The sequence below is a fragment of the Leopardus geoffroyi genome, chromosome A2 (assembly GCF_018350155.1).
Source record: "Leopardus geoffroyi isolate Oge1 chromosome A2, O.geoffroyi_Oge1_pat1.0, whole genome shotgun sequence".
Classification (NCBI taxonomy): domain Eukaryota; kingdom Metazoa; phylum Chordata; class Mammalia; order Carnivora; family Felidae; genus Leopardus; species Leopardus geoffroyi.
The window spans coordinates 82,558,311-82,581,318 of NC_059331.1; the positions used below are offsets into that span (position 1 = coordinate 82,558,311).

Below are 23,008 nucleotides of genomic sequence, written 5' to 3' on the forward strand. Positions count from 1 at the left end.
TTAACTGAGCCACTTAGGCACCTCCAGATTTACATTTTAGAAATACAATTTGGTAGCAACATGGAGCATAGTTTAGAAGATGCAAGACTGAACGCAGACAGACCAGTTCGTAAGGAAATCATTGACAAAACCCAAGATGGCTTGAGGCCTGAAGGCAAGAAGCAGCAGCAAGAATGAAGAGGAACTGGCTAGAGACAGTGACCCACTGAATGTGGAGGAGGAGGGAAAAAAGAAGTCAAAGATTCCCAAGTTTGTAGCTTGAATGGTAAGGAATGTGGGAGATGACACAGGGGTGGATGGGAATGGGTGGTATGAACTCAGAGGTATTTGTGGCCACACTGGTGGCTATGTCCGCTTGGCATCTGGGTAAGAGTCAGTAATCAGATACAAGGTTAAGGCAGGTGGGAAGTTGGGAACTGTCAGCATTTGTGAGCGATCAGAAGACACTGTGATGCATACTATCACAAAGAAGTGTGCAAAGTGAGATCAAGAGCAGGGACATAGGCCAAACATTTAAATGGAAAAGAGGGAACAATGCTCAGGCCGGCTACAGAAGAGCAGGTATAGACGTTGCCAGCAGCATGGAGAGGAAGAGAATTAGAGTGTGAGGAACTGAGGTGTTAGTAAATGTTTGCTACCAATTACATACTATAGACTCTAGGCTGGAGAGTGAAGAAAGTATAGAAAGGATGGATTACTATAGGGCTTCCAGATTTACTGAGAAAATTAAAAAGGGGCACCTAGTTAAGCTTGAATTTCAGATAAATAAAGAATATTTTTGGGGTGCCTGGGTGGCTCAGTCGGTTAAGCATCTGACTTCAGCTCATTTCATGATCACACAGTTCGTGGGTTTGAGTCCCGTGTTGGGCTCTGTGCTGACAGCTTGGAGCCTGGAGCCTGCTTTAGATTTTGTGTCTCCCTCTCTCTTCGACCCTCCCCTGCTCGTACTCTGTATCTCTCTCTCTCAAAAATAAATAAACATTAAGAAAAAAAATTAGGGGCACCAGGATGGCTCAGTGGGTTAAACATCTGACTTCAGCTCAGGTCATGATCTCATGGTTCATGAGCTTAAGCCCTGTGTTGGGCTCTGTGTGGAAAGCTCAGGGCCTGGAGCTTGCTTCAGATTCTGTGTCTCCCTCTCTCTCTGCCCCTCCCCTTGCACTCTATCTCTCAAAAATAAATAAACATTAAAAAAATTTTTTTTTAATTAAAAAAAGATTATCTTTTTAGTATAAATACATTCCAAATTCTGTAGGGGGATACTTATATTAAAAATTTATTCATTGTTTACCTGAAATCCAAATTTAACTGGGTGTCCTATATTTTATTTGGCAATCATAATTAGGTAAAAAAGAAAGATCTAGAGTCTGGGAGTACTCCTGAGGTCAAAGGGAAGGGTATGGTATAGAGGAATGAGGAACCTGAATATTAAAACACTGTAGTTTAGGATTTCAGAGATGGAAGAGTGATGAAAAGGATCAGGAAAGGGCTATTTTGTGACTGAAACAGAATGGAAATGCAAGTCCTAGAAGAAACACTGAGGCAAGAATATTGGATGGCTCATTAGTGTGGACACTGAGGTCAGTTAAAATGTTGGCTGAAGGGTACAGGGCATGAACATAAGCAAAATATCAAAATCTTCATTAAGTGTGGCAAAATGACCAGGAAGTCAGTGAAGGATGATACAGCCATACCACAAAAATCTGAAAGGAGGGAGGGATTTTGACATGACTTTGAAAGACTACTAACAACCTGAAATTCTGTGAGAGGGACAGAGAGAATCTTAAGCTGGCTCAAGACCAGTGTGGAGTCTTGATGTGAGATCATGACCTGAGTTGAAATTAAGAGTCGGACATTTAACTGACTGAGCCACTCAGGCGCCCTGAGAAGAAACAACTTTCAAATGTACAGGCTGTGTCCTCAAGGTTTCAAACAAGATGGAGAAGCAGGGTATATGGGGTATGTTTTCAGCAGAGCTTGTTATAGAGGAGAGAATGAAAAGGTGTGGGAAAGATTATCAGTGAGTTGATAACAACAACGAAAAGCAGAAGAAATGGGGATAAAAAGAACAGGAACAAACAAGGAATCTTGTTGGGGAAGAAGGAATCTTGATGGGGAAGAAAAGGTAGGCTTTCTAAACAAGTGAGAATTGGCTTAAGTTGAGATGCAAAGGAAGTGATTTCTCACCAGCATCTCATGTTCATCAGGTCCAAGGTCAGGAAGTAGTCCAAACTTGTCCCTTTTCCAATGTTTCCTAGCTCAGTGAATGGTACCACTGTCCATCAAGTCATGCAGGTTAGAAATAATGGAGGGATTCATGATATCTGCCTCCATTATGCTCATTATCCAAACCATCACAGAAGCATCAGGTAAGGAGAGAAGCTTTCCACACAGTGGAAACATATGTGATATTCTTAGGTTGAAAGATAGCATGGTGCATTCTAGAAACTAAAGAGCTTTTACCCTGATACAGAAGAAAGTACTAGATCATGATGTGTCTTGTAGGTCACATTAAGGATTTGCTCTTTATCCTAAAAGCAATGGAAGCCACTGGCAGGTGTGAAGCAAGGAAAGAGACATTACCAAATTTAGGTTTTGAAAAGAGCATTCTGGGTAGAATGGAGAACAGATTTGAGAAAACAAGAATATAGGGAAATCACAACAAAGGTCAGTGTAGTTATCCTGGTGCGAGGGGGCAGTACTTTGAATAGGGTACCAACGATGGGCATGGAGAAAAGTGGATGGTTTCAGTAAGGCAGCAGAGATTAAGCCAACAGGAATTGGTGACAGTGATGGGAATTCTCTCCTAATATTATAAGGAATGATCTAGTTGAAAGAGAATGGTTGATTACACAGGAAAGAAAACAGTTAATTGAACGCTGGTAACAGTAATAGTGCAAACTGAATTACCTGGAAGGATCTTCCTCCAATTGCAAAGTGTAAGGAGTCCATGAGATCAGGGGACCATGTGTGCCCAGATCAGGGAGCAGACAGAGCTGTGCTGATTAGACATCACTATTTGCAGGAAGTGAAGGATGTGGACATAAGCTTGACATGTTGAATGCACACATGCAAGGTTTCTTCTGGTGTGGTAAGTGAAGAAGCTGGGAATGGGAAGAGAATGGAATGCATCTGAGAATGCTAGAAATATGAGAGTTCTAAATTTAAACCTGGCCTTCCAGATCATTATTTCAGTAGATACATCATGTATTAGAATAGAATACATTTTTTTTTTAAGATTTTATTTTTTAGATAATCTCTACACCCAATGTGGGGCTCGAACTTAAAACCCTGAGATCAAGAGTTGCATGCTGCACTGACTGAGTCAGCCAGGTGCCCCAGAATACTTTTTTTATAATAGTTTGTTATCTTGATTTATAACTTAAACGTTTAGACACATGGTACGTGAGCCTCTGAGCCACACTTGCCCAGGCTCTGCAAATTTAAGGTTAGGACTGATAAGAGTGCATAATAGTATAAAAGACGATATATAGTGGAAGCAGAAAAAAATTCCTGAAGGTGAGAGTACATCGTAGGTGAGAGTACATCGTAGCTGGGCCCTTACAAAGTTAGACATCCCAGACTTCTATGTGGGAGATGAGAAAATAAATGGCACAAGTTTCCAATTACCATATTACCACACACAAGAGACACATTTATGCGCTTGGAAGGTCAACAATTAAGAAGCTACTCTAGGGCCCCTGGGTGGCTCAGTCAGTTAAGCATCTGACTTCAGGTCATGATCTCACAGTTCGTGAGTTCGAGCCCCGTGTCAGGTTCTGTGCTGACAGCTCAGAGCCTGGAGCCTGCTTCGGATTCTGTGTCTTCTCCTGTCTCCGCCCCTCCCATGCTCATGCTCTGTCTCTCAATAATAAATAAACATTAAAAAAATTTTTTTTTAAATAAAAAAAAGAAGCTACTCTAATTGTAATGGTTTCAGTGTGACTTTGTAAAGCTTCTTGCATATGGCAGAAGTTTAGAGCATGGAAGAGACCTTAGTGATCATGTAATTGAATTTATTCCGCTAAAACAGAGGCTCTGACAGATGAAGCATTGTGACGGAGGTCACAAAGGTAGTTAGTAGCTGATGATTTTCAGCCCCATCCTCTTAGTCTGCTTTTCCACCAATGTTCCTTTTCGTGAATACATATGCTGACAATCAATTGCAACCACTAAGTTTTCACTTTCTTTCACTGATATGTATTAAAGGAAGTAAATACTTCGATTATTTTAAAAATCTGAGGCACCTAAAAAAAGGACCACTATTAAATTTTGACTCCAAAGTATTCTAAACAAACAAAAAAGGGAAAACAAAAAATTCCAATTTCATACGGTCACAAGAAATGATAATCCTGGAAGGTTACTTTTAACTGTTTTCCAGAAAGTTACAGGTAACTTGGGGCTCCTTTTAAGACTTAAGAATATTCTCCGACTGCTCATTTCCTGATTTGACTTTTATTTTTGCGTCTGTTCCTTTGACTTGTTAATCTCCTGTGAGACCTCAGAGTTAAATTAAAATCTTACTCCTCGCCTCGGTTGCAACTGTACTACTGTACCTCATCTCCCCCAATTCCTTATCTTCTAAGCTAGAAATCAAAACACACGCTTATAAAACATCGAACACTCAGGATGCTAACCACTATTTTACAGTTAAAAAAATTTTTTTTGCCTTTCAAACATCAATAAATATCGCTAACGGATTTTTCTTAGCAAGTTTCATTTATAACAACTGCAATAAAATTAAGATCTTTACGGGTGTATCATAAAAGTTTAAAAGAAAAATTCTCCAGGGGGTCTTACCTTCAAGCTCGGAAGAAATCCGAAAGTTCTGGGTTTGCAGGAAGTTATCTCCCTCAAAGCATTAGAGCTGACGATCTTAGCAACAGTAACAAATCTTGTCAGGACACCAAGTGATTTTTGGTCCCTCCCATCCAACTGCCTAACAGAAGGAAGGACTTAATTCCGCACACAATTTTCTCCTCTGAGCTAAGCATCTGCGAAACTCGGATTTCTGAGAGCGAAGAGAAAGGGAGGGACCAAAGGGACCCCAAGGCAAAAAGGAAAAGAAAGTGATACAAAAAAAGTCGTCGAAACAGAGTCAAGTGCGACCTGGCGGGGGCAGATTTGGGGGTCCATTCCGAACACTCACGGGGCACCAGAGTTCACGCTGGCGACAAATGGAAGACCCTCCCCTCACGGCAAGCTCCGCCACTAAGCCGCGCCCAGAGGAGCTGTGACCTCCAAAACGGGTCCGCTTGGCGATCCTGCCTCTTCGGCGCCAGATTCGCGCCTTTGGTTGGCTCCCAGAGGGATCCCTCAGCATGGTTCGTCCAATGGAGGGCTTCGCCGGGGCCCGTCCGCTCCGCCCCTCCCCCGCCCCTCGCCCGCCCCTCGCTGAGGGCCCGCCCCTGCCCCGCGCCCGGGAGCCGAGGAGAGTAAATACAACAGGAGCGCAAAATGGCGGAACCGCCGAGCCCCGTGCACGGCGCTGCCGCTGCCGTCTCGGAGAAAGAACCGTTTGGCAAATTGCAGCCCCCATTCCGGGACCCACCAGGTCCTCTGTCGGCCAAGAAGGTCCGGACTGAGGAGAAGAAGGCGCCGAGGAGACTGAACGGAGAAGGGAGCAGCGGCGGGAACAGCAGGCAGCTGCAGCCGCTGGCGGCACCTTCGCCTCAGAGCTATGGCAGCCCTGCGTCTTGGAGCTTACCCGGTCTGTCTGCTGCCTCCTCCCCGTCCTCTGCTCGGAGCAGTTTCTCTTTTTCCGCTGGCACCGCGGTCCCTTCGTCAGCCTCTGCTTCCTCATCTCAGCCGGTGCCGCGCAAACTGCTGGTCCCTCCTACGCTGCTGCACGCTCAGCCTCACCATCTCTTGCTCCCGGCCGCCACCTCCTCGGCCAACGCCAAGCCGCGCCGACCCAAGGAGAAGCGAGAGAAGGAAAGGAGGAGGCACGGCCTCGGCGGGGCAGGCGAGGCCAGCGGGGCCGCCCGGGAGGAGAACGGGGAGGTGAAGGCGCTGCCGCGAGGTGGGTGCTGGCGCTGGGAGGGGGAGGGGAGGGTGCCCCGGGTCCCCGCGTCCCCGCCACCTCCTCGCGCCCGCGGGCCCGGGCAGGGGGAGTGTGGCGGTCGCAGGCGCCAGCCTGGAGGGGGCGGGAGGCGTCCCGTTCTCAGCGGACGATTTTGCAGTCCCTTTGGGGACAGGAAATGGAGCCTGTAATTTCAGTTGCAGCGAGGGGAATGCCCGAAACTCTCATTTTTAAATATTGTTTCTATCTCCCAGTTAATGCGCTGAAAGATTTGTAGAATTCGGTCTAGAGTACCCGCTTAGGTGTGCTGGACTACGGAGGGAGATGGGAGGTGATGGGATCGCGAAGGGTTTGGTCTTGTAAAAGATTCTTGATTATTTAGACCGTTTAGACGTGATCGCGGAATTCGTATTTGTGACCACAGGCTCCAGCGCCAGAAAATCCTGTCAAAAAAGGGGTGTGGAGAGCATTGGCGTCAGCTGGAAGCTACCAGAGGCCCGAGCTTTTCATCCCTATTAGGGAAATGAGGTAGTGTGCAGGGCCCGAAGTGTGCTGTTTCATAAGGTACCTTCCGCACCGCTCCGTATTCTCGAGTGTTTTCTGGGGTCCTCTTTGGAGTACCACCACCCTTCGGAGAGAATTTTCAGCCATATTCTTTTTTCCTGCAGCAAATGATAAAATCAGGAGCGTTGACGTTTTTTGGTCAGATCAAGTGACTGCAAAATGTTTTAACATCAGAAAATGGCAAATTCACGAGCGTCCGTTTCAGACGGGGCTAGGCAGTTTTCTTTTAAAATGTAGGCTAGCCATATAATTTTCCGAAAGTGTTTATTTAAAATAGATGGTCCTACTTATTTCGTTATTGATATATAGTGATCTGACGGTGGCACAACATGGAGACTGGTTGAAAAGTAGATTTTTATGTGATCAAAAGACTAAAGCATATAATGATGTTTATTATAAATATACATTGAAAATGTACTGTGAAAGTATCATTGTTTCTTAGGAAAAACGACATGTCAAGCAGTTTTAGCATTGCTGATCGAATTGTAGCTTAACTCATGAATAATGCTGTTTGAGTGGCAGTTTTCACAGTTTTTAAAAATGCTGCACAGGAGTATGTAGTAACGGTTACTTCTTCCCTGCTGTTTTGCTTATAGCAAAGCTTTGACATCTAAGCATAGCCATCAGGAACTCTGGCACTGAGTAAAGTTCTTTCAGTTTTGGACTGTGTTGCTTCTAGGAAAGTGGTTTTGAGGATGGAATTTATACTATTAGCTCTGGAATTTTAATATGATTAGTATTTTAAAGCTATTTTGTTTTAGTGGTTACCTTGAAAAGTTATAAGTGCCTGAAAGTCTGTGCATTTGCAGTTTGGTATTAGTTTTATTTGTGGTGTGTAAACAGTGTATTTGTTCTTCTGAATTCTTTGAATGAGGAAGTGAATGTGGGGTATAACATTTGTCAGTGTATTGGAATGGCTGAAAATAAAGAAGTAAACATTCTTTCACAAGTCTAACTTAAAATATGGAGCATAAAAATGGCCCTTAAAATGAAATGGCTGTTAAAGAGAAATTTCTGTAGTCTTTTACGTTTAGGCTCCTCCTTTTGAAGGTCACAGCTTATATTATGCTTTAATATGAGGAATGATAGCTGCTACATTAAAATGTGGGGAACATGTTTTTCCATGATTTATGTAGGGTTTTTATGTATGACTAGATGTAAACACTATTGTACGATTTTCATTTTTTTTTGAGAGAGAGAAATGCTGCCATTTTACTGAGAAAAAACTAAAAATCAAAGAGAAGAATTTTTTTCAGTGTCTTGATAAATTTAATGGTGGAAATCTTTCCCTTTTAATTTAAGAAGTACTCTTTGGGGCGCCTGGGTGGCTTGGTTGGTTAAGCATCCGACTTCGGCTCAGGTCATGATCTCACGGTCCGTGAGTTCGAGCCCCGCGTCGGGCTCTGTGCTGACAGCTCAGAGCCTGGAGCCTGTTTCAGATTCTGTGTCTCCCTCTCTCTCTGCCCCTCCCCTGTTCATTCTCTGTCTCTCTGTGTCTCAAAAATAAATAAATGTTAAAAAAAATTAAAAAAAAAAAAAAAAAAAAAGAAGTACTCTTATCCTTCTAAAGTTCAGATTTAACTAAATCAAATTTATTTTAATTAAGAAAACTCTTAAGCAACTGTTATTAAAATAGCAAGATTACATACATCAATTCAATATAAATATAATTGCAAATATGAAAATCCTAATTTGTAATCCAATTCTCATTTCTGTGGGCTTTATATAAGAATCTTAGTGAGTGGATGGTGCGGGGAGGGGGGGGAACGCCTGGTTGCCTCAGTTGGTGGAGCATGTGATGCATGATCTCAGGACCTTGAGTTCAAGCCCCAGGTTGGGCTTAGAGTTTACTTTAGAAAAATCTTAGTGAGTGGTTAGGTCTGTTGTGGTGTGTGTGTGTGTGTGTGTGTGTATATATATATATATATATATATATAACTCTTTCTAGTGTTGCTCTAAGTTGGATAGTTCATGGATAGCACATAGGATAGTTCAGTGACCCCACTTATCCCATAGCTTCATGATTGAACAATCTGAATCAGAACAGGAAGTGAGCTATAAAGACATCTAAGCAAAGAAAATAGAATGAATCTTCCCTGAAAAAGCAAACAACAACAAAAATCCAAAAAATCTAGCCCACTACCCCATTTACCAGTTAAGTTCCTGTACTGTAGTAGGTTTGGTTTTTGGGTGTTTTTTTGTTTTTTTTTTTAGTTTTTTTGTTTTTTTAAGTCTTTAGTGAGAACTAATTTTTTTATTGGCTACCATTCTAACAGGAATTACATGGATTAAATGAAACTGTGTATGAAAAGCCTTGGCAGGCAATTTAGTCAATGTTATTTGAGTCAGAAACATGATGATTTTTTAACCCCATAGCAAATTAAAAAGTGGATTAGTCCAGACACAGTAAGGATCATTGACAGTGGATTTGAAAGTTAAGAGTGATAAACAACAGAATAACAAAAACGTGGCAGTTCAAGGCCATTTAGCATAAAGGTTGATGCCTTACGCACCTAAAACCTGTGAGGCCATCTGGTCATAGTGCGGTAGCTGATTTCCATGATAGCCTGAGTCATCATGTGAAAGTTAAATTTATTTCTTATAAAAAGGAGATGTGCAAAACATTTAAAATTTTTAAAACTAGAAAATAACCAGATTTGGTTATAGAGGTAATCTGCTGAAGAATTCACATTCCATCTTCCTGTAGGAGTGAATAAATTTTTGAATTGGTAAAATTTTTGAATTGGTAAATGTGGAAGGTAAAAAATGGACATGTGCTGGAAGTATCTGACATTTAGAATTATATTCTAGCAAAGAGCAAAACAAACATTTTATTAGATAACAAAGTGCTTTAATGATTCAAGTAAGCAGTAAAACTTGTATAGATCTTCTAATTTTTGTTACTGTTTTTGCTTTGCACTTATTAACTTTTTTTTTTCCTTAGAATGATTCTGTGAAGTATCTAAAGATAAAACCAGAGCATTTCACAGAATGTTTGCCTTGAAAGTATAGTTACAGAATTTAACTCTAATGAAAATAGAGACTCTTAAAGAATTGAATAATAGTTATTTTTGTTTTTATCTTAATTCCAGTTAACATACAGTGTTCTATTCATTTAAGGTACACGATGTAGTGATTCAACAATTTCATACATCACTCAGTGTTCATCACAAGTGCCCTCCTTAAGCTTTTAACCCCTTTCCCCTCCCCTTTGATAACGTCAGTTTGTTCTTTATAGTCAAGAGTCTGTTAGAAATGAATAATTTAAGGTATGTAAATGTCAGTGATAGATGTTGGAAGACTTTTCAAACTATACTTTCCCCTATCTTTCTAATATTGTTTATTCCACAATTTTACCTTAAATTCAGTTTTAGAGTTTTCATCATTATGGCCAAATATTTGTCACTGCTGGCATAGTTTACTGTAATTTCATTTTCTTGTATAACCTTTTTTCATGCTTTGTTTTTTCATTTGTTTAGTTTTGTCTAGCAAAATCTTTCTATACCCTCCAGCAGCTCCATAAAGTGCTTCTCAGTACAATTTTCCACATGGTCAGATCTGTCAGATAAACTTACCAGTTCTATTTGTTCTTGTAGTCATCTCTTCTGTAGCTGTCTTTCTTCCTGCTTTAGTCTGGATTGTTTTCTCTTTAGGCCTGCTGCAAAGCTGTCATCTTGGGACTTCCCTTAGCTGACATTCTGAGAATTTCTTTCACTTTTGTTGAGTCCCTTTTTTCTGGATCCTATGTGTTCCTTTTGGTTTATTCCTTCATTTTGGTTTCCTCTACTATTACTGTGGAAGTGTATGTTGGAAATAATTTTGGGGGGGGGGGGATTTTATTTTTACCCTCACAGTTGACTGGCTGTTGAGAGGTTTGTATATTGGAAATCATTTTCCCTCAAAAGTTTGGAGGTGTTCCCATATTGCCTAGCTTCCAGTGTTGATGTTGAGAAATTTGATCTCAAAAAGTTGCTGTGATCTGGGAGATTTCAACCTTTTCATTGAATTTTTAAATTTTAGCTCTCTTTTAAAACAATGTTTTATGAACTCTTGTTCTTTGATCCTGTATTGTAGCATCTTGTTCTTTTTTCATGGGTGTAGCACTTCTGTTACCTCTTCAAGAATATTAATTATAATTTCTTTGTTTCTTGTATTATTTTTGGTTCCTCTAAAACTTTTTTTTTTTGTTGTTGGTTTTGGTCTTTTTCTTTTTGTTGGAGGCTTTCTGCAGCTCTCCGTGATCCTTAGCCATTCCTTCATACTCAAGGAACATTCAAAGCTGATTTGAAAGCTCACTGGGCATGCATGAGCATGGCTTAGTGACTAATGAACTCCCATGTTTTATCTTGTTTTTCAAGATTTTATTTTTAAGTAATCTCTACACCCAAAGTGGCGCTCAAACTTAACCTTGCTGAGATCAAGAGTCACATGCTCTACTGACTGAGCCAGCTGGACACCCCTCCCATATTTTATCTTCTTTCCCTGGGTAGTAGGTGACAAGGTTTTCAATTTCTTCAGATAAAGGTCCTTCATTTTTCTGTCCATCTGTATAACTGGAATAATGGAGATGAGGGGATTGGCAGAGGTAATAAGTTTAGATGGTAAGACTCTAATGCTGGATCAAGGAAGAAAACTGTAAGTTTCACCATTCAGTTTCTGGATTTTCATTTAGTCTCCCTGTTTTCATATGAATATGTCACTTCTTCCTTTTTCTGTGTGGGATGCACCTGAACCTGGAGCCATTCTGATTCAGTTTTGCTGGAGATCATACCTCTCATTCCCTTAGGAGAGACAGAGAGGGAGGGTGAGAGTGTGTGTGTGTATGGGAGGGGTGGGGGTTGAGTCTGCTCTCCTGCTTCTCCTAGCAGCTCCAGTTTTTCTTCCTTCCTTCCTTCCTTCCTTCCTTCCTTCCTTCCTTCCTTCCTTCCTTCCTTCCTTCCTTCCTTCCTTCTTTCTTTCTTTCTTTCTTTCTTTCTTTCTTTCTTTCTTTCTTTATCTATTTATCTATTTATTTATTTATTTATTTATTTATTTTAGAGAGACAGAGTGCAAGTGGGGGAGAGGGGCAGAGGGAGAAAGAATCCCAGGCAGGCTTCAGGGGAGAATCCTGACTCAGGGCTCAATCCCATGACCCTGGGATCATGATCTGAGCCGGATGCTCAACTGACTGAAACCACCCAGGCACCCCTAGCAACTCCGATTTCTAAGCCTTTCTAAGGGTACTGCATAGTAAATAGGATTGTTTGGTATTATCTCTGTAGGACTTAACATTAACCTTCCATTATGCTAAATTGTTTACCATTCTACCATCAGCCGGTTTTCTGCCTTTATACATTGTATTTCAGGTTACAGTTACAGTATCTCCTGGTTACATGAAAGACGGAATTTCTGTTTCTGTTTCTCTCTATTGTTTGGGTATGTTTTTTAAAACTAGATCTTAAATTTTAGCCTTATTTTGATGTGTTCCTATTTTTGTGACATTGATGAAATCACTTAATCTCTTTGAGCCCAACTTATCTGTTTTCTAGAGATACCTTTTTCACGGTGTGGTTATTAGAGTTACATGAATCTAGCACATAGCACCCATTTATAACAGATGTTAGTTCCTAACTCTTCTTTCCTATCTAACACAACAGAGACATTTCATGTCACTGAACTTACAGATAGGTATAACCTGTATAGTTTTTCCACTGGTATCCTGGTTTCTGGGAATTTCTGGTATTTAGTATGGCCTATACTAACTTTTTGAAAGAAATTTTTATTTTCGACGTGTTATTTTGGTAAGTGGTATTTTTCACCATCCTTAAATGAATTAAACTTCCAAGTTATGCATAAACTACTTAAAATAGAGTATTGAAAAAATAAGGATGCTTATTTTGTGCTAGAGTAAAAAGAATTATGAAATATTGTGGCTTACGTAAAATCTTTGTGTATGAGAGTAGGAGAATCAGTGGTAAAAGTGCATTCTTAACTAAACTAATATTTTTATAACTTCAGACATTTTTATTTTTCAAGGTACATTAATATGTTGTACATATTATTTACTCTTGAACTGTAGATTGAAAAAATTTAGTTTTTTCCTCATGAAAAATTTTTAATTAATACAAAAGAAACCATAACAATATAATGAATTCTGAGTCTACCTTTCACACTGCTTTAACAGTTAACATTTAACACTTCAAGTTTCGTTTCCTTTCCTCCACTTATTTTTATTTTTTGAACTGGTATTTTAAAGCATATTCCCAGCATCTGTCATTTCACCCCAAAATAAGTAGGATAGAAACTTTTTGCATTATGGAACTAATAATGCCTGTAAAGTTTCAACAATGCCTATATGTATGCTTTTGAAGAGTGAAAATCTGCCGTAGTCCCAAACTCATTAATGATTTGGTATATCTCCTTTTGGAGTAGATGTGCGCATATAGATATATATACATATATATACATATTGCTTAACTCCTTTTAAAAAATACTTCTTAAAAAGTTATGGTAAAATATACCTAAAACGTACCATGTTAGTCATTTTAAAGTGTACAACTCAGTGGTATTAAGTACATTCGCATTGTTGTGCAACCATCACCACCATTCATCTTCAGAACTTTTTTTATCTTCCCAAAATGAAACTACATACCCATTAAAGAATAACTACCCTTTTTCTCCTCCCCACTAGCCCCAACAGCCCCTGGCAACCACCATTCTACTTTCTGCCTCTGAATTTGACTAAGCATTTCCTCGTATGAGTGGAATCCGTAAAGTATTTGTCCATTTGTGGCAGGTTTATTTCACTTAACATAGTGTCTTCAAGATTCATTCATGGTGTCAGAATTTCCTTTTTAAGGCCGAATATTCCATTATAGGTATATACCACATTTTGTTTAAACATTCATCCCTTGATGGACACCTGGTTTCTTCTACCTTTTGGCTTTTGTGAATAATGCTGTGATGAACATGGGTACAAATATCTGTTTGAGTCCCTGTTTTCAGTTCTTTTGGGTATGTGCCCTGAAGTAAACTGCTGGATCATATGGTAATCTTCCAGTTTTTTAAAGGAACTGCCATACTGTTTGCCATAGCAGTTGTACCATTTTATATTCCCACCAGCTGTGCCCCAGGGTTGAGTTAACTATTTAGTATCATCAAAGTAAACCTAAGCAGACAAGGGGCCACCTGGGTGGCTCAGTCAGTTGAGCGTCTCTTAATTTCAGTCCAGGTGGTGAGATTGAGCCCCTCCTCGGGCTCTCTGCTGAGTGTGGAATCTGCTTAATAGTCTCTCTCCCTCTGCCACTCTCCCTTGCTTGTGTGTGCTCTCTTCTTCCCCTCATAAATAAATAAATAAATAAGTAAAAAAAATAAATAAGCAAGCAAGCAGACAAAAACCTCCCAATAACATTTATATTGGAGCAGATACTTGTGAAGTCAGTGTGCAGTCAGCCACAACAGCTTAGGAAATAAAATTTGAGGGTTTGGTGGGAGAAAGGAAAGGCATTTGTTGAGTGCTTGTCATGTGCCATGGTATTATCTCAATATTTTTAGATTAAAACTCTGAGTTTTTCTTAGCTCGCTCAGAGTTGCATGGCTAATGTGTAAAGAATTTGGATCAACCCCATCTCTGCAAGAGTCTGAGCCTAACTACACAGTGCTACAGTTAACTTAATTTTTTTCCCTTTAGACTGTGATAAACAGGAAGAAGAAAGTGAAGATGAACTTTAAAACTTTTTCCAACTTTTTCTTTTTTCCTGAATTTTTATTATAAAAAAATTTAAGCATACAGAAAAGCTGAGAGAATAACAATGATCTTATGTTGATTTTCCTCCTAGATTCGACAGTTGTTAATATTTTATCATATGTAAGAACGGAATTATTTAAAAGACATGATAGTTCATTTTTTAAAAAACTTTTTAATGTTTGTTTATTTTTGAGACAGAGAGAGACAGAGCATGAGCGGAGGAGGGTAGAGAGAGAGAGGGAGACACAGAATCCGAAACAGGCTCCAGGCTGTGAGCTGTCAGCACAGAGCCTGATGCAGGGCTCAAACTCACGAGCTGTGAGATCATGACCTGAACTGAAGTCGGACACCCAACCGACTGAGCCACCCAGGTGCCCCATGATACTTCATTCTTAAATAGTTCAGCCTTCATCTTCTAAAAGTAACCACATAACTAAAATAACATTAAAACATTTAAGAAAATAATCATACAGCCAGTGTGTATTCAAAGTCTTCCAATAACCTCCAATTTCCCCATTGTACCACAAACACACTACATCTGTTTATCTTAATCTAGAACCGTCCCACTCACATTTTTTTCTTCATGTGACGTTGACTTCTTGTAAAATTTATTTATTTTGAGAGAGAGAGAGAGAGAGAAAGTGCACGTGCTTACAGGCCAGGAGGGAAGGACAGAGAGAGAGAGGGAGAGAGAGAATCTCAAGCAGGCCCTGTGGTCTCAGCACAGAGTCCTTCTTGGGGATTGGTCTCAAGAACCATGAGATCATGACCTGAGTCAAAACCGAGTCAGAGGCTTAACCGATTTAGCCACCCAGGCACCCGAGATTGACTTTTTGAAGGTACTAGTTCAACATACCTGTTACCTTGTAGATTTTTTTTTTATATTCATGATTTTTAAACATTTATTTCATTCTGGTATTTTATTTATTTATTTTTAAAGATTTTATTTTTAATATCTACACCCATGTTGTGGTGGTATTTAACTTGATTCTTTTTATTTATTATAACCTGGAAGTTAGGTATCAAGATCAAGGCTGATTAAATTCAGATTAACTAGTTTTGGTGAGAATATTTCATAGGCATATTTCATATTATATCCCATCAGGATGCATATAATATCTAGGTTGTGCCGTTAGTAAATTGGTTGAGGTGCCCATTGTCCCCATTATTATAGTTCATTTTTTGTTTGCATTTAGTTTGTAATCTGTGTGTTGATGCTTTGTGAATATCCAGTTTCTCAGTTATTTTTTACCTCATGGCTTCAGTATCAATGATTTCTGCCTGAGTTACCCATTCCATTGGGACTTAAAGAATGATGCCAAACTATTTCTAACTAAAAAATGAATTAGATTTGGGAATGAGGAATTCATAATAAATTGCTACTCTTATATGTCGATTAACATTTGGCAATCTATTTTGATTTGGAGTACCAAAGTAAATAAGTCCATTGGTCTGACTAGAATTTCATGGTAAACATGTTTCTTGAATTCTTAATTCACCATAGTTTGAATTTTGGAAAACTACTTGCAGAATGCTTATAGTTAAAGATTGAGTGTAGTAGTCTAGTTACAATTGGTGATCTGTTACAATATTGGTAACACGGGCCAAAAATAAGAAATTCCTACCAGTCTTTTTAATATAGTAAATATATAATAGTATAGCATGTTAAAAACTATATATATTTCAAAATTATAATCTCTATTACATAATGTCCTCTGTCGACTATTATAAATTAGCCATATACCTATATGAATTCCTGTTTAACTACATTATATCAATGCCTTCAGAACAGGCATCATTATAGTCATCAATTTATGATCTTTGCCTTGTTCTCAGTGATTGAAGGAAAAAAAATACTTTTTTTTTTTTTTTTTTTTTAAAGACTGAGAGAGCATGAGAGGTAGAGGGAGAGAGAGAGAATCTTAAGCAGGCTCCATGCGCAGCACAGGTGGGGTTGATCTCATGACCCTGTGAAATCATGACCTGAGCAAAATTCAAGAGTCAGATGCGCAACCAACTGAGCCATGCAGGTGCCCCTTAAGAAATTAATTTTATCTGTCCTCTTTGCATTGCAAATTTGAGTAGCTACACTTGTTAGCTTTTTTATAGAAAGGGTATACACTTTCTTTAGATATTACTTAAATCAGAACCACTTCAGTGGTTTGACATGTGGAACAATACTCTGAAAAATGGATGTCTCCAGACATTCATTTTCTGGCTAAATCACTGATGAACTTTATACCTTAAGAGGGAGCAAATAGCCACCATTTTTCAATTTACTGCTTTGAGGGTGATGAAAATATCAGAATTAGTAAATTCTGTCAGGCTGAGTTGGGCCACAAGCTGATACAATGAGTAATTGGATGCAGCTTGAGCTAGAATTTAAGCTTCTTGAGGACAGAAACAATAACAATAATACCAATAGGTAACATTTACAGAACTGTACTCAGCACTTTAATGTGTTTCTATCTAATTTTAACAACTTCTTTAAAGTTTAGTTAGATATTAGCCTTTTTTAAGTATTGTATGGAAGCTCAGAAAATTTAAGTAACCTGCCAAGGATATTAAATAAACAGGCAATCTAAGTTTTAGATCATTATGTAGTTTGACTTCAGAGCCCCAGCTCTACGCTATTGTGCAAACTGGGTTAATGTTTTTAAATCTCCTTCATCCAGAATTGCACCTTACATTGTGAGCTAGTTTACCAAATAACCAGACTTTGAAAGAAGAATAGGACTTAGGTAAATGGAGATGATGGAGACAGGCTTATTAGGGGGAATGGTGTGAGCAAGATCGTAGAGACAGAAGCAGAAATGTGGATGGCATGTTCAGTAGTCTGTGAATAGAACCATTCAGCTGGGATTGGTGATTCTGTACAAAGTTGGGAAATAACACTGCATGCCAGTTGAAAGTTTGCCATGATATGCCTTCTATTTGCCAGGATAAGGAGTTCAGACTTCATTCTGTGGGCAACAGCAAGGCACAGTTTTTTGGGTTTTTTTAATAGAGTGATAATTTATTCAAATTCGTATTTTAGGAATATTGATTTGTTAGCACTATGTAGGATGAATTGGCTGAGAGAAAAATTAGAGACAGGGATATTGGAGACTACTTTAGTAGTAAAGTGAAGTGATTTTAGTAGTAAGATGATTGGAACTCCTGGACATGGAAAGGAAAAGGGGTGTGTGTGTGTGTGTGTGTGTGTGTGTGTGTGTGTGTGTGTGTGTGTGTTGTAAGTTTATTTATTTATTTTGAGAGAGTGCTAGCAGGGCAGGGGCAGAGAGAGTAGGGAGAGAGAATCCCAAGCAGGCTCCTTGTTGTCAGCGCAGAGCCTGACACAGGGCTCCATCTCACAAATTGTGAGATCATGATCTGAGCTGAAATCAAGAGTCAGACACTTAATTGACTGAGTCAGACACCCCAGAAAAGATTTTGAAAGGGAATGTATGATAGGGCTTCATAAATACAAATATGTAGCAACAAAGGATTTATGTATTTAATTTTATTGTTTCAGATGGAGAAAATAAACATATCATTGAAAAAATGTGGGTAAGCTTGCAGGAGACCTGGTTGGAAATGATGTATATAAGTTTGAGATACAATCAAGTACCTTATGTTAGAGTTCTTATCACATGAAGCTCCAATTAGTGGTGAGTCGATGTGTAAGGTTTAAAAATTAAAAAGAATTTTTTTTAATGTTTATTTTTGAGAGAGAGACAGACAAAGCATGAGCAGGGGAGGGACAGAGAGAATGAGAGACAAAGAATCCACAGCAGGCTCCAGGCTCTGAGCTGTCAGCACAGAGCTCTGGCGCAGGGCTCAAACCCATGAACTGTGAGATCATGACCAGAGCCAAAGTCGGATGCCCAACCGACTGAACCACCCAGGCTCCCCTAAAGTTTTAAAACGTTTAGGAGATTCTGTTCAGTGAGTGTGTGTATGTTTCAGTATTATGTATGTGGAGGGGAACATTTTAGAAGTCACTGATAGTAGCAGATAACAACCACTGGTTTTTTTGTGAGGAACAAATAATTTCAGATCCTGTCTTAGTTCTTAGGTAACCAGCTGTTCACAGCCTTTAAAAGGGCTCTAAAAAAAATCAAGATTAGACATGGTCTAACAATTTAACAATTTATCTCACATTTGTCCTCCGTCTTCCGGCCTCCCCCACCATTTTTCTTATCTCTTTCCTTATCTTAGTATTTGGTTTAGTTTGGGGCTCTTTTACAGTACTCTTCTCTCTGACTTTGCTAATCTCCTTGTTGGTTTTCTAATGTCTGTTGTTAGCACTCCCCAAATCTTAGTTTAGTTTGGAGTTTTAGATCCATAGATTCAACTGCCTCCTTGACATAATCCCTATTAGATATTCCGTAGAGCTGTAAAATTAATATGTTCAAAACTCATAGCCTTCCTTACTCAAATTTGTCTTGCTGTGTATGTTCTTTATCTCAATGCCATCATATATCTAGTGGCTCAAGCTTTAAAACTGGATTCTACACTTTACCTTTGTCTAACCTGTAGCCAAGTCTTGTCAGTTCTAATCACTATCTTTCATATCTGTGTCCTTTCACTGTCCTTTCTAGTCTTAGTTCAAATTACCATTATCTCTACCCTAGATCATTATATAACTGCCTCTTTATTGGAATCCCTACTTCAGGTCTGTGATCTTTCAATTCGTTCTTCATGCTACAGCCTTAAGTGATAACTAGAGATCTGAATGCATATGTGATCATGTCACTTTTCCCTTTATGACATGATGTTCAAATCCCAAAATGTCCTCCAACTCTCTGAATGATCATATTCTTGTTTAGCTCTTCAGCTTCTCCTCAGTGCTCCTTGCTGCCTAGGACTTTCTGTACCCATTATTCTACCCTCCCTAGTTCCACATTTCTACTGCACCTAGCTAATGACTACACTCATCTATCAGGACTCCACATGAAAGGAAGGCCTTTGTTATTCTCTAGATTAGGTTAGGTCCCCTTGCTGTCTCTTCCCATGTCACCTTGCACTTCTTCTATCTTCTTCACTTCATTTTAATCAATTAATTGTCTTCTTCACTAGACATAACCTGTGAAAACTGGGGGCTGTGGTTCTCTTCTTTTTAGGTCAGGGTACCTCTGGGTCCTCAATAACTATTTGGGAAATGAATGAGTAATACTACGTGTCAGCCCTTTCTGCCTGCTCAGAAGAGATGTCTGCCTGTTATTCAGGAAAGTTTGGGCACGTATTTCCAACTAAGAACAGCAGAAAAGTAATAACGGGATGAGATGTTGACTGGCAACTCACAGACGATGGTTAAATTGTCAAGTGAGTACAAAAGGCAGGTATTAAGGGCACAGGAACTAGAAAGACTCTGTAGATGATACTAAATTGTATTGTGTTTGACTCAGCTTGAGTTACCAGAATTGACATTTTATGTACTCTAATGTCAAACAAATGAAGCTTATCAATACATTACACAAAGAGGATATTTTACGGTTTTAATCTGCATGTGTTTACCATATCTGTAATGGCATTATAAATGGAAATCCTTTTCCAGATTGTCAAAAAAGTTGAATCCTACACTGCCTTTTTCATGTTTGGTGTCTTTCATTTAGCATATTCCTTTTTTGAGATTTATCAGTGTTGTTGCAGTAATCAATTCATTCCTTTTATTTTTTTTATTTTTTATTTATTTATTTTTTTAGAGAAAGAGTGAGTGTGAGCAGGGGAGGGACAGAGGGACAGAATCTTAAGCAGATTCCACACTCAACACGGAGAACATTGGGCTCCATCTCATTCATGACCCCAGAGATCATGATCTGAGCCAAAATCAAATTTGGACACTTAACCGACTAAGCCACCCAGGCACCCCTCATTTCTTTTATTTCTGAGTAGTTCACTGCATAGAGATACCACAGTTTGTTTTTTCGTTTCACCATTGATGGACATTTAGATTGTTTCTCGTTTTTGGGTTTTGTTTCTGCTACAATTGTTCATAGACAAATCTTGTAGTAGATGTATTTTTCGTTCTCTTGAGCAAATATCTACAAATGGGATCACTGGGTTGTATGCTAAGTTTATGTTTAACTTCATAAAAAACTGCCATACTTTTCTAAAGTTGCTGTACTTTTTTCATACCCACCAACTTTTGATGTCAGTTTACTAAATCTTAGTTATCCTAGTGGGTGTAGCAGTATTTCATTGCAGTTTTAATTTGCAGTTCCCTAATGACTACTGATGTTGAACATCGTTTATGTACTTATTTTCCATCCTTGTCTCTTGTTTGGTGAAGTATCTGTTCAGATTATCTGTTATTCTTATTTTCAAATTGTGAGTGTTCTTTATTCTGTGTACAAGTTCTTTATCAGATATGTATTTCATGAATGTATTCTCCCATTCTGTGAATTTTCAGTCTCTTAATGTTGTCCTTCACACTTTTTCATAGCAGAAAAATTTAATTTTGATGAAGTCCACTTTATAATTTATTTATTTTTTGTATGGAATGTGCTTTTTGTGTCTTAACTGAGAGCCTAACCCAGAATCACAAGGGTTTTTCTCCTATGTTTCCTTTTAGATACTTTATAGTTTTAGGTTTTACCTTTAGGACTATAGTGCATTTTGAAAACTTCTGTATTTGAGGTTTGGATCAAAGTGCCCTTATTCTTATTTTTCCTTCTTGCTTAACTTGAGAATTATTTTGTAAAGTCCACTCTCCCAACCCACTAATCACTTAGGGTGTTTCATTAAATTTGTTGATTAAATTAAGGGCAGATTTTTAATTACAGAATTTTCTTTATATTCAAAAGTTACATGTATGTTTTGGGGCACCTAGGTGGCTCAGTTGGTTAAGCATCCACCTTCGGCTCAGGTCATGATCTCGTGGTTCATGACTTCGAGACCTGTGTTGGGCTCTGTGCTGATAGCTCAGCCTGGAGCCTGCTTTGGATTCTATGCCTCCCTCTCTCTCTGCCCCTTTCCTACTCATGCTCTGTCGCTCAAAAATAAACATTTAAAATAAAAAAAGGGGGGCACCTGGGTGGCTCAGTCATTTTGAGCATCTGACTTCGGCTCGGGTTATGATCTCAGGGCTTATGGGTTCAAGCCCCGTGTCGAGCTCTGTGCTGACAGCTTGGAGCCTGGAGCCTGCTTCAGATCTGTGACTCCTCTCTGTCCCTCCCGGGCTCACACTCTGTCTGTCTCTCAAAAATAAATATTAAAAAAAAAATTTTTAATGTTACATGTATGTCTTTACCTACCCTTATATTCTTTTTTTTTTCTTTTAATATTTATCTCTGAGTGAGAGAGATAGATGTGTGAGTGGGGGAGGGGCAGAGAGAGAGGGAGACACAGAATCTGAAGCAGGCTCCAGGCTCTGAACTGTCAGCACAGAGTCCAATGCGGGGCCCAAACTCACAAACCGTGAGATTATGACCTGAGCCAAAGTCAGATGCTTAATCAACTCCACCACCCAGGTACCCTGACCTACCCTTGTATTCTTATATGTCTCCATAAAGTGTACTGATTTTTAATACAGATTATGAGTTTTCATCTGGCATTTTATTTTATTTTGGGAGTTTCTTCCAGATTGTTACTGGTATATAAGAAAGCTTTTGGGTTTTCTACATACACTTAGTACTTGGGTATGTAATTATATAATAGTGAAAGGCTACCAATTCTTCATAATCAGGAACAGTTGAATTACAGTATGATACTTAGTAATACTCAGGAAGTTATGGTACTCTTTGTGGTACTTCAAGCATTGTGTTTGTCTTTGAAATCTGAGATCTCTATTAGCACGGTATAACTATTCAGCTTGACAAATATTTTTAGTGCTTAGGTGCTGTGGTAGGTTTTAATAAAATGACAAAATCAACAATATAAAGCTTCTGCCTTCAAGTACCTTAATCTAGCAGGATACTAGAAAAAGTAATTATTAGTGCAGTAAGTTGAATACCACAAGACAAATGGAAAGTAAAGGTAGTACTGGTGGAAATGCAGGTAGGCAGGGAGGACGGGATTTTTGAGCGAATCTTTGAAGGATAGTGTGGTAGGATTTCAGTAAAGAGATGAAGGAATTTAGGTGGAGAGCTTTATTTGAAGTGTAACATTCATAGAATTGGATAGGAAAACACCTATACAATGTCATAAAACAAAGAAGGAAATAATTTCTAGATATTTGATTCTCTTTGTAGCTCTGACATTATATATTGCTAAACATCTTTATTTTAGCTCTTCACTCTTATTTTTGAGAGAGAACGTGTGCGTGCATGCACAAGTGGCAGAGGGGTGGGGGTGGGGCGGAGAGAAAGAAAGAACAGAAAGAAAAGAAAATCTTAAGTAGGCTCCATGCCCAGTATCGAGCCTGACATGGGGCTCTATTTCACGACTGTAGATCATGACCTGAGCCCAAGTCAAGAGTCTGACGCTCAACTGACTGAGCCACCCAGGTGCCCCATAACTATTTAAAATTTAGAACTGGGGCGCCTGGGTGGCGCAGTCGGTTAAGCGTCCGACTTCAGCCAGGTCACGATCTCGGGGTCCGTGAGTTCGAGCCCCGCGTCGGGCTCTGGGCTGATGGCTCAGAGCCTGGAGCCTGTTTCCGATTCTGTGTCTCCCTCTCTCTCTGCCCCTCCCCCGTTCATGCTCTGTCTCTCTCTGTCCCAAAAATAAATAAACTTAAAAAAAAAAAATAAATAAATAAATAAAATTTAGAA

General features: G+C 39.2%; 1 protein-coding gene and 1 long non-coding RNA gene across 5 annotated transcripts in view; one reads left to right on the forward strand and one right to left on the reverse strand.

Moving 5' to 3' along the window:
* Positions 1–5,298, reverse strand: part of LOC123606367 — a 154,493-nt gene extending 149,195 nt beyond the window's left edge. For 2 of the 4 annotated variants that reach the window (XR_006716251.1, XR_006716249.1), the window contains exons 1-2: positions 4,801–5,298; positions 2,911–3,104 (exon numbers count right to left, since the gene is read on the reverse strand). This is a non-coding gene — a long non-coding RNA (uncharacterized LOC123606367). The remainder of the gene's footprint in view (positions 1–2,910; positions 3,105–4,800) is intronic. The other 2 variants (XR_006716250.1, XR_006716248.1) reach the window with 2 other exon arrangements.
* Positions 5,299–5,415: 117 nt separating this feature from the next.
* RSBN1L (round spermatid basic protein 1 like) overlaps positions 5,416–23,008 on the forward strand; it is a 68,054-nt gene continuing 50,461 nt past the window's right edge. The window contains exon 1 of the mRNA XM_045494589.1: positions 5,416–6,022. Coding sequence (XP_045350545.1) covers positions 5,458–6,022 — 565 coding nt within the window. The 5' untranslated portion in view covers positions 5,416–5,457. The remainder of the gene's footprint in view (positions 6,023–23,008) is intronic.